General features: G+C 33.5%; 1 protein-coding gene across 2 annotated transcripts in view; it reads left to right on the top strand.

The window, feature by feature from the left end:
* The window catches only part of ARFGEF1 (ARF guanine nucleotide exchange factor 1), a 106,494-nt gene that overhangs the window by 45,621 nt on the left and 48,565 nt on the right, over nt 1–12,308 (top strand). Inside the window, exons 8-14 of one of the 2 annotated variants that reach the window (XM_053930394.2) lie at nt 574–746; nt 2,313–2,446; nt 6,572–6,806; nt 10,175–10,274; nt 10,384–10,523; nt 10,628–10,736; nt 11,349–11,565. In XM_053930394.2, coding sequence (XP_053786369.1) covers nt 574–746; nt 2,313–2,446; nt 6,572–6,806; nt 10,175–10,274; nt 10,384–10,523; nt 10,628–10,736; nt 11,349–11,565 — 1,108 coding nt within the window. The remainder of the gene's footprint in view (nt 1–573; nt 747–2,312; nt 2,447–6,571; nt 6,807–10,174; nt 10,275–10,383; nt 10,524–10,627; nt 10,737–11,348; nt 11,566–12,308) is intronic. The other variant, XM_053930395.2, reaches the window with a different exon arrangement.

Here is a 12,308-nt window from a genome sequence, read left to right on the forward strand (position 1 = left end):
CAAGTATGATGACTTAAAGTGGCATATTGAAAAATATTCAGGGGTATAGGCCATTATTGCTGTAGTAATGTTCCTAAGAATATGTTATTAGAGGTATTATCAGGTATTCTAAAAAGGGGGGAAAGGGCTCATAGTAAAATAAATTTGAAAATACTGCATATTTTATATCCCCTTTGGAGAACTCAATGCATATTAGCAAATTAAAGGTTATGATAAAGAAACTTATTTCCCAGCATTTCCCTTTTCAAGGAATTTCTGTTGCCATCTAAATGCGTTAGCAGTCATTAGAACCCAGTTTAGTAAATGTTGATATAGACTAAAAGTAAGCTTCTGCCCTGGCACACCCTGGTTTGCCTTTCATCAGCTGTGTTTCATTGCTAGAGCTACTTAGGGTCATATTTGGATGTATTCCAAGTGCATATTTGCTTATGAGTAAGTATGCTAACCTTCAAATGGTGCCAGTACATGTTACTTCATATCACTTTCTGCCACTTTCATTTTAAATACTCCATGATTTCATATACTTCAGTTAAATCAGACATATTTGCATGTTTTGTATTGTTACTGTTTTAGATACAGGAGAAAGGACTATAAATGCAACTGCAGATGGCAACATTGGAACGATAGAGGATGGTAGTGACAGTGAAAATATTCAAGCAAATGGAATTCCAGGAACACCAATTTCTGTTACATATACACCATCCTTACCTGACGACAGATTATCTGTCTCTTCCAATGATACTCAGGTATAAATGGGGGTGGGAAAATGCTGTTAATCTTACACATTTCTAGATCACCAACACCCTGTGGTGAATACATCTAGTTGATAATCCTGGCTGGTTTCAGTCTGGGGAAATAAAAACTTGGGGTTTTTTTCTCACTGATACAAATCAAAGCTGTTTATTTTCTTAATAAATTGATAGCTAAATTTTTAATTCTGCAGTGTTTGTCATGTATTCACATCTTTCTTAAACCCCCCTTTGAAATTACTTCTAAAAAGGAAAATTTTTATCAAATATTCATAAAATAATTCTAGTGTCCTAGAATGGAAAGGAACTTTTAGAAATCTAGAGAACTTTATCTTACCGTTGTTCAAGGCTACAATGAAATCCATACTATGGTAGTTATAGTCCCTCTTTATTTTTCCTACCTTATACTTTGTGTTTTTATCCTTTTTAGATAAGGAAGTTCTATATTAAGTCATTGCCCCATACTATTGGGAAGCTTTCTTGGCCTTGTTGAATTTCATTAGTTAATAACTTTTGAACATTGCTTTAAGGATCTCCATTGTCTTATTTTAGCTGCACAAAGTAGATGAAAAATAAAATGGAACAAAAAGATAAGGGGTCCGGGTGGAGGTGGAAGAGAATATAAGGGGGATAAATGGTAATGGAAAAAATACAATTTAAAAAAAACATAAAACATCCAGTGATAGATATTGGAAAGCATAGTTTAGGCTATGGATGAAGTATCTTGTTAGGGCATGATGTGCTAATTTTTGTTAGTAATACTGGATTGTCCAAAAAGTCCATTTAGTTTTTTTACATAAAATACACATTTTTCATTTTCACCAATAACTTTATTGATTTGGATATTTTAAGTATGTCAGCTCTCTCCCACTATTGGCTTCTTAGTGGGGAGGGGCCAGGAGTGCTACTAAATATCTTCCAATGCGTAAGACAGCCCCAGAGCAAAGAAGTCATTTGGCCAAAATGTCAGTGGTCCAAGAAACTTCACAAACCACTTTTCACATGTTCAATCAATCACACACATTTAGTCAGTCATACACCTTCTCCACACACTGCACAAATCTCTTTTGTGTGTTTCAGTTGTGTTTTTACCTTTCTGGAAATAATAAAGCATAATACACTGAAAATGTTATGTATCATCTTCCGTCTTCAATATTAAAATTGCTTCATAAAAATTCATCAGTTTTGATAAGTTTTTTTAGTGCACACTGATATGACAGCTGTCACAATACAATCAAAACAAAATTGTTTTGAATGAGGTTAAAGACAACTAAGCACTACTAGATCCATTATATGGAAAAAACTAAATGAAGTTTTTGGGTAAATTTTAAGAGTTTATTTGGAGACTAAGAGGGAATATTTTTAAAAGAATGCATTTTGGCAAGGTGTTAATTGTTGAAAATAGGGATGGGATGTCAAAGAAAAACAATGTGGCAAAGTCCTCATGTGGTTTCCCTTCCAATAGAACCCCACCTATTACTGAATAGAATGAAATGTATAAAAGGCTGAAATGATTTCATACCAGCAAATATCTTTATTTACATAGTATGTTAACTTGTTTAGGAATCTGGAAATTCTTCAGGACCTTCACCTGGTGCTAAGTTTTCCCACATTTTACAGAAGGATGCCTTTCTAGTATTTAGGTCATTGTGTAAACTGTCAATGAAACCGCTGTCCGACGGACCACCAGATCCAAAGTAAGTCATTAGCTGTTCTACCTGGCAAATACAGTTTTAAAGCTCAAAATGTCCTGTAAGATAAGTCTTTGGATTTTCTTTTGTTCCTCTTGTTCTGTAAGACCCTCAAAAATATTTTAGGGTTATTTTATTTTGAAAAAATACATTGAATGAGTGGATCAAAAAACTATGGTACATTTACACAATGGAATTCTACGCAGCAGAGAGAAAGAAGGAGCTTATACCCTTTGCAACAGCATGGATGGAACTGGAGAGCATTATGCTAAGTGAAATAAGCCAGTCAGTGAGGGACAAATACCATATAATCTCACCTTTAAGTGGAACATAATCAACAAAAGAAAAAAGCAAACAAAATATAACCAGAGACATTGAAGTTAAGAACAATCTAACAATAGCCAGAGGGGAGGGGGGAAGGGATAGTGGGGAGAAAGGTTTTCAGGAACTACTATAAAGGACACATGGACAAAACCAAGGGGGAGGGTGGAAACAGGGGAGGGAGGTGGGTTTGGCTGGGGTGGGGTAGAGAGGTGGGGAGAAAATGTGAACAACTGTAATTGAACAACAGTAAAATAATTTTAAAATCGAAAAAAAAAATTTAAAAATAAAAATAAAAATAAAAAAATAGATTGGAAAACAGTGAGTTCCAAAACTGTTAAAGTAGGTACCTTACACTGTTTCCCAGAGCATACCAACAGCATTATAGAATTGTGCCTGGTACATTGTAGGTGCTCAGTAGATATTGAATGATTGAATGAATTCCTATTTCAGTTTTTAAGTAACTTTAGGACTGATGTATCCCTGTTACATGTAGCTTCATGCTAGGCTTCTGAAAGCTACCAGCTGATTTATTAAGAGAGAGAAATCTTAAAAGTCATACTATATATATTCACTGAGGTCTGAAAAATGCCCTAAGATGATACCTTTCACTGTGGGGAACAGGAAGTACTTTACAATAAAAGTTGCTTGTCGGAATCTCATCAAACATAGTGGTTTAAACTGTAGGAAACTACCATTTTTGTAAGTTATAAATCATCAAAAATATTTCATTTCATCTGATTCAACTGTAATTCCTGTTTGAGATTGAGTTTGGGAGTTACTAGAGAGGTATGCCTTTCTAATGTTGCAGCCTGATGTATTATAGCATGACCAATGGAGAACTTTCTAGAGAAAGAAACCTTGGAGAAGGGGTGACTGACTTTGAGAAAGGAGTGTTGAAATGAGGGAAATGTAAGCAACATAACTTTATTAAAAACCTCTAGAGCATTTCCAGTTCTAAGTGTCAACTAAGATGAAAAATTAGAGATGATAAAATAAAAACGAAGTTTCCTGTAGTTTTATTTTACTTTGTCACATTATACTGAATCAGTGGGAAACATCTTCTAGGCCCAGAAGCCTAAAATTCTAAAATCTCTTTAGACCCAACTCCTGGGAGTCAGAAATATAATTTATTGATTCTTCTGTATTTGGGAAATACAGACTCTCTGGAGAAAGGATTAAGGTAGTTCAGATTGCAGTATAAACTTGATTATATCCTATATATTTTATAAAAATGTATTTTAAATATTTTGAATTTTTTAATTCTCAGTATAATGGGAAATGTAACTTTCTTATTCAAAAATTGACAATTTTGACATCTCATTCTGAATTGATGAAGACTTACTTTAAGGGTGATAAAACGTAAGAATTTGGTGTTATTGTTAAAAACCATTCTTGCCATGATTTTAAAATGTTATCAACTTAAAAACCTCAGATGTTTTCTCAAATCAAATATTGTAAATAATGTGTTTGTAAAAAGACTAGAAGCAGAAAAGAGGGAATTGTTTAAATTGCCAAGAATGAAAAGAACATAAAAGAAAATACACAAATACTATGTGGGGGAGGGTGTTTATTTAGCCCTGAAAAAAGAGTAATCTAGTTTTGGAGAGCTGCTTTTATGAGGAATAATGTAAATTTAATTATCCTTCTACTTAGTGGGCTTAAACCAAATATTAGGAATTTTGTTTGTCCATTTAAAAAGAGGTAGCTGGCCATCAGGGTCATTAAACATTGGAAATGAATAATGAAAGATCACATTTTCACCTCCAGAAATTGTTCTCTTTCGAAAAGAGAATATATCAATTTCTAGCTTGAATGACTTTTTGTCAAAATTAATGAGCTTTTGTATTTATAAAATTTTCTTTTTGTCTTTGCTTCTCTTTATACTTTGTTGGTTTGCTACGATTATGATCTAGGAAGTGTTCTTGTAAGTTAAATTATAATTTGAAACTATCCCATGAAAAACCACAGACGTGAAATTTCCAGCCTCTTTTGTCTTATCAAAAGTGCATGCTATTAACTGGGGGGGGGTGTTTAGGGGTGGAGGGATCGAGCAAAAAGGAAAAAGGACACGGACATGGACAACAGTGCAGTGATTGCTGTGGGGCAGGAGTATAAGGAGGTTAAATGGTAATGGAAAAAAATACAATAATTTTTTTTAAGTATATGCTCTTGTGTCATAGGACAATCATTGCTTCATTAATTAATGCCTTATATATAGTAGATATTTAATGAATGCTTAATGAGTGTATGAATAAACCCATTATTTTTTTTGAGCACATACTATGTACAAGGCATTTTGTTAGATGTTGGGGATACAAAAAGAAAACACTCTTATAACAAGAAGTCATGTTTAAGTGCTGCAGGTTTTAATTACTATTAGAATTGAGTAAAAAGTATGATGAGCTAGACTAGGACATAGTAGTAGTGTATAAACCTTGGAAGGTTTCTATATGAATGGGAGATAACTTGTCCCACTCTGTATTTTCAAAATAGCTGTTCAAGGTTTTACCTCTACCTGTTTCTGGCTTGATTTATCTGAGCATTTTTTATAATGCTCTATTTGCTGTGTGTGGTCTTAGATTCAGAGGCATAGCCATCCTGGAAACATCACTGTGTCATAATGAGCCATGATATTGTTGCTTCCGGTTTTATTTCAAAGACAAGAATTTTTTTGTGATTCCTATGTACGTGAAATTAAATATTCCTCGTTAGAGTTTCTTAGCTTTTTGAAAAATTACCTGACACTTGTAACCATGAACTCCTTTTCTTTTTCTTAATCAATTTTTTGTTATTCTATTATAGTTGTCCCAGTTTTTTTTCCCTTTGCTCTCCTCTGCCCATCCCACCCCCTCACTCCCACAGTCAGTTCCCTCACTGTTCATGTAACCATGACGGTTTTTAAGGTAGAAATCAGGAGCAGTTAAGTTTACTATATGCTGTAAATGTGACTGAATATGTGACTGAATATAGTATTTGGAATGAAAAATGAAAAGAGCTGGCTGCTAGAGCGTTTTAGTGTGTCCTGAATTGGAAAAGTTGCCTGGGATAGATCATCCTGGTTTGTTGGGCCTAAGGGGTGTGTTTCAATAAGAGAAAAACTGTATTTGTGAAATCTGGTCATTAAAATTCTAGATGGTGATCAGAAGTATGGCATAATATATTGATCAGAAAGAACATTTAAATTTAGGTTGAAAATGTACTTTTTAGTTTTTTACTATGAAAATATTTAGAGTAAATATGTAAGCTCTTAAGGGTATAAATGTTCTAAAAGCTTCTTTGTATGTATTTCAAAAAAGAAAAAAAAGTTAAATAGCTCCTGAAAAACAAACCTTGAAGTTGTGCTATAACTTGTTAATGTAACCAAACCTTACTAGGATTTCTGAATAGCGTAACTAGGAATTAAGTACATTGGACCTAGTATATACTGAGTATGACACTTAATTGGAGAAGTTCATAATGGTTTCTAAAAAATGAAGTGTGCCTTTGAAAGAAAGGAACAAGGCATGAATCTTGAAGTTATTTTTTGTTCAAAGGCACAGTAGGTTGATATTAAAAATGTGTGAAGATTGTTTTCCCATTTTAAAAGTTTGTAAAATTTTGTGATATGAGAGAACATCAATGAAACTACCCATTATTAGTGCTTAAGCTTGTTCATGTACTGTATTTTTTTTATGTTGTAGAGCTTTCTGTTTCCCTCCATTTAAAAATTTGTGAAGTTTTATGGTACCAGGAAATATCTCAGAATAACCTGTTATTACCATAATGCTAAATTTGTCCATATACTGTGCCTTCTTTTTTACATTTTAGGTCTCATGAGTTACGATCCAAGATTCTTTCATTGCAGTTACTTCTGTCCATTCTGCAGAATGCAGGACCTGTTTTCAGGACAAATGAGATGTTTATTAATGCTATTAAGCAGTATCTGTGTGTTGCACTCTCGAAAAACGGAGTTTCATCTGTTCCAGAGGTTTTTGAGCTTTCTCTTTCCATATTTCTTACTTTGCTGTCAAACTTCAAGACGCATCTGAAGATGCAAATTGAGGTATGTTCTTCATTTAGGCATTGTTGCATTGCAGTTTGTTTCATGTTAAGTCAGATTATTAATACACTGGAAAGTTTTTAAGAATGTGAATAACATTTGTGTATTACATGTACTTCTAGTGAATAAAAAATTATTCACTCATTCAACTAACATGTAGCTACAAAGCACTGCACACTATGTAAGCAGTAAGAATTAAGACATAGCCCCTGCCTTCAAGAAATTTATACTAGTTGTACGAATGATTCTAGTTTTCTTGAGTTAACTTGGTCCTCACAATAACTTTGCCATTGTGCATAGAGTATGTAACAGTGGTTTTGGTCATCTTAAAAGAAAGCTCAAAGTATATACTTTGTGTACATGGTTATAAGCCATTTAAGTTTTGGGCACTTTAAAGATGTAATTGAGAAGGGTTATATTTTTTTGGCTTATATTTTAGGACATTTGAAATTTTAATTTTTGCTTTATATAGTCCTATATATTCATTCTAAATTATTATATATTCTTATATTTGGAAATAGAATAACTGTCATGTGGTTATAAATATTTCCAGAGACTTAACAGAATTAGGGAATCTTCCGACCATGTCTGCATGTATCATGCAGGTGTAGCCATTCCTGATCTTTTGTTTTCACCTTCAAATAGTTCAGTATTTTAAAATAGTATTTTGTGTTTTGCTGATTTAATGGATACCTTTTCCAGCTTGTCATTTGTTGAAATGCTATTTTGGTTGGGACATTATATATTTTAGAAATATTCATTTGCATGCTGGTCACTTCTCATCTTCATGTTATGTTTGGTATGATACACAGGTTGCATTATGGTTTTTATTAGTTTTATATTTAATCCTAACTGAAGGCTAATAATTTATTATCTCATAGGAAAGGATAAATTATTGTTTTCCCAGAGTTTTGAGATGGTTAAGATAATCATATTTTTGCTGAATGTTCTATAGTATCTATTTAAATTCATGAAGAACAGTTGTGTGGGAATGAGACAGAATAAGGCCTTGGTATTTTAAGTGAAAAAAATTTCAATTTGGACCATATTTTGGGGGAGGAAACAATTTCTGGTTCATATGTGGTATCAAATTTTAGAAGTTTGCCACATAGGGAGAGTAAGGGGGGCAGGCAATGGGAACAACTATAATGGAACAATAATTTTTTAAAAAGAGGAAAAAAAGTTTGCCATATGTCTATTAAAATAATGCAGGGCATTTAACTAACAACAGTTGTTTTTTTACACAGTTTTTTTCTTAATTATCTTCAGGAACTAAAAATCAGAGTGACTTAAAAAAACACCTTTTGGAACTTTCCCTTCTATAACCAGCTAAAAGTCTCTCATTTGGTGATGGGGTACTTAAGTGCCATTAGAGAATTTTGGAAGGCTGTGCATACAGTTACTTACAGATTTTTGGACACTGACACAGTATTTCATTGAAATACTATATAGTAGGCTGTGTGAAATATAAATTCTTAAATGATTTTTGTGATATTGATTCCTTAAGTTGGGATTACTATTTTTGTGGAGTAAATTTGATATACAAAAATTTTGTAAGCACAAATTTAACAGGAAATACTTCCAAGAAATTCCCTGTCTGTTCATAGATGGTAGATTCTTACTACAAAATGGTTGTAGTAATGTTTCTAAAAAGAGATCAGGTTTATTATTTCACTCTATATTCTCTCTTTGGGGAAATTATGAGGGTTAAAGATATGCTTTTGAAAATACTAAACATTCAAATGCAAAATGAGCTGTGTTGCAGTTGGAGAAAACCCACCATCTGAAAACATAAATTTGCAAAGCAAAATTGAGATTGTCAAATAAAGATTCATTTTCTGAGAATAGTTACCTCAGAGTTTCTATAATACGGTTTTTCCGTGGATATTATCTTATATGTCTATTTCTGAAAGTGGAGTTTTAAATAGTCACAATTACTAATTACTGGAGTGTATGTGCCTGTTGGATACTGTACAACTGCACAGATATTAGAATCAAATTGGCTACTGCCACCCTATTTCCTATTCTTCATTGATTTTCATTCAGTTCCTGCTTTTTATCATAGCAACCACTAAAACTCAGGTTTGCAAAAATAATGGTGTCATTGAAAGGAATGTCATGTGATCTAACTGATCTAATGCTGACACTGAACAATTTTGTGAGGCATCTAACAGCTGTATTTCTCACTTTTACCTTATAAATTCTCATGACACCCCTTGGAGTTTGCTGTAGCATTCTGGGGCACCTTGGTGAAGTGTTTGGGAATTGTGGCCATGAATAGTTATTGAATGCCTACTATATGCCTTGCAGGGTGGACACAATGCTTGGCAAGAAAGACCTGGCTCTTATCCTCTTACAGCTTATAATCTTAACAGGAAATACTGACACTAAGCAAGTACTAGAAATGTGTTCAGTTTCGTGAAAGAAAAGCACATTAAAGGAAACCTCATCCAATTTGGGAAGAGAAGTTGTTAATCATCATACATTGTAATGTGAATTTCTAGGTTCATAATACATATGTTCTGTGAATGTTAATACAGTATATTGTTTCTGGGTTTTTTTCAGTCATCCCTTCTTAAATCACAGTCACTTTTTCCAGAATAAATTTGAATCTGAAAATTCTTAGCTCTTAAGTTGAAATTTATTTAACTAGGTTAAGCCCTTTGTGGTTGACATTATTTGGTATAAAAGAATAGTGAGAAATAGTTTGTAGTTTTCAGACAAGATTTCCACTTGTGTTAGTAAGGATAAAAATATAATAGTCTATGAGAATTAGACAATTAGATCCTTTTTATTGTATGGATTACAGCATTAGTTATTTTAAAATCTGGGAATAATTAGGCTTGCCCAGTACTATAGTGTCTGAAAAATAACAGGGTGGAGCAAAAGTACGTTTATAGTTGTATGGGAAGGAATAAAATAATTAATAAATAATAATACAAGAATATAAACCCTTGTGTTTTGCATACTCACAACTGTATACCTGCTTTTGCCCACCCTATATAAGTGATGAACAGAATATAGTTTATGCTTTCTGGGGAGTTAAAAGTGAACTATGCGTTATATTAGTTTTGTAAATATGTTCAAAAACTTATTCAGAGGCACTCCAAATCTTTGTAGGTTTCTTTTGCAGTGTTTGTGTGGCAGTGAACAAACTACTGTGAAGTGCAGTGCAGTGCGCCCACTGCTAGGGCTAGTTTAAGTCACCCCTCACGTTATTTCAGTCCTGATGTTTCAGAGGTGGACTCAGAAGTTGAAATCCAGAGAACCTGCATCCTAATCTCTGCTCTGCAGCTTTGGGATATTTAAAAAGTGATCATATTTATGAATTATAAACAATATTTTAAATAGCTATTTTCTCCTAATCACAGGTATTCTTTAAAGAAATTTTCCTATACATTTTGGAAACTTCTACCAGCTCATTTGACCACAAATGGATGGTTATTCAGACATTGACAAGGATTTGTGCAGGTATTTGAAATTATCTATATTATCTCTTTCTTATAATGAGGTATTTAAAAGGTTAAATATGCTTATACACCATATGCCCTTTGTTAATTAATATATTATGTTGTTACAGATGCTCAGAGTGTAGTAGATATTTATGTAAACTATGACTGTGATTTAAATGCAGCAAATATATTTGAAAGACTAGTAAATGATCTATCAAAAATTGCTCAAGGACGGGGCAGTCAAGAACTCGGTATGAGTAATATTCAGGTAAGAACTTTAAAAAGATTTTCAAATTTAAACTTGGCCAAGGAAGTGCTGTGTGTTTTGTTTAAAAGATCTTGTTTTTATTCTAATTCTGAATTATTTTATAGGAATTGAGCCTGAGGAAAAAAGGTTTAGAATGCTTAGTGTCGATTTTGAAGTGCATGGTTGAATGGAGTAAGGATCAGTATGTGAATCCCAACTCGCAGACAACTCTTGGTAAGGTGACATTTTAAGTGTAATTCTTCATCCTTTTAAGTGAATGATACTTTGGGGGATGGTTGCAGGCTAGTTTCATGATGTCTTTATTCATTTATCTGATGAAGAAGCATTGTCTATAAATAATCAGCTACAAAATGATGAATTTCTCAACTTAGTTAACCAGACTTTTTTCTTTCTAAACCTTCCTAGAAGCATTTTGAATATTATAGAAAAGTGATGAATATTTATGCAACTTTGTTAAAGTATAGTTATAGAAGAAAAATATAAAAGCCAGTGTGTTTTAAGAAGATGGAATTGTTCGTGCATGTTTGACCTTGATCCTTACTCAGAGAAAATCTCATAGCTTCAGGGCTACCTGGTGTCACCTGAATCAAGAGTCCGTTGAAGGAAAACTGGAGGTCATGAGCTGAGAGCAGAAACCCAGTGGACACTCAGCACTGTGACTGCAAACAGAACACTTTTTTTTAATGGTGTAAATTGTACATGTATTAATAGCAGCTGATGTTTCATTTGTACTAAACAAATGTCTAAGCAACAGTGAAATCTGTTAAATTTGGGGATTTTACCTTTACACTTTCTTTTCTTTGACAGAATAATTTACTGTATCAGTTTTTCTACTTACAGGTCAGGAAAAACCCTCAGAGCAAGAGACAAATGAAATCAAACACCCCGAGACCATAAACAGATATGGAAGTTTAAATTCGCTGGAGTCAACATCATCATCAGGAATAGGCAGCTACAGTACCCAGATGTCTGGCACCGATAACCCAGAACAATTTGAAGTCCTAAAGCAACAAAAAGAAATAATAGAACAAGGGATAGATTTGTGAGTGTCTGATTTTAAAGAGCAGTGTTCTTAAATATTCCTCTGCCCATACTGTGCCACCATTGCCCTGGGTTTCTCTGCATCTTTGGGTTATTGTTATTCCCTTCCAATGAATAAAACAGGGCAAAATTCTGACTTCTTTGGGCTCCTAAATTAGTTCCCCTTATTCATTTCAGTCTAGCCCAAACAGACCCCATAATGCACATTAAAATATTTTTGCACCACATTTTAGATGCTATTTTGTTGCATCTCTACAGTTTTGTGTGGTTTATTAGTTCAGTTACAAAATCCCCCATTATATTTTTTAAGCAGGTGACAACTCAAAAAGTTTAAAGTATGAAACTTCTAATAACTAGTGTTGCTCCTTTATAGGTATACATTTTCTCCCCTGGGGTACAAATGTGCTACTTTTGTTATTGATCCATTGACTGATTTCATTTTTGTATGTTGATAAGATGATAATGTCCCTTTCCAACCTGGGTACTCTAACAGACCCTGAGCAGGTGACTTCATTTTTCTCACTAAACTGTGTAGTATCAGCCTGCTCCTGGACTATGTCCTGTCTCAATGTTACATTCTGCTTTCCTGCCCCACACAGAGATGCTATAAGGAAAAATGAACTTGTTGGCCTTTCTCCGTGAATCTATCCGTTGTACACTATAGTTGGCCTACTCCTTCTGCTGTAAAGCATTTCTTCCTGAATCTTAAGCAATGTCTTTTTTCATTGTATGTTTTTGAGAATT

This window comes from Desmodus rotundus, chromosome 8, assembly GCF_022682495.2.
Source record: "Desmodus rotundus isolate HL8 chromosome 8, HLdesRot8A.1, whole genome shotgun sequence".
Lineage (NCBI taxonomy): Eukaryota > Metazoa > Chordata > Mammalia > Chiroptera > Phyllostomidae > Desmodus > Desmodus rotundus.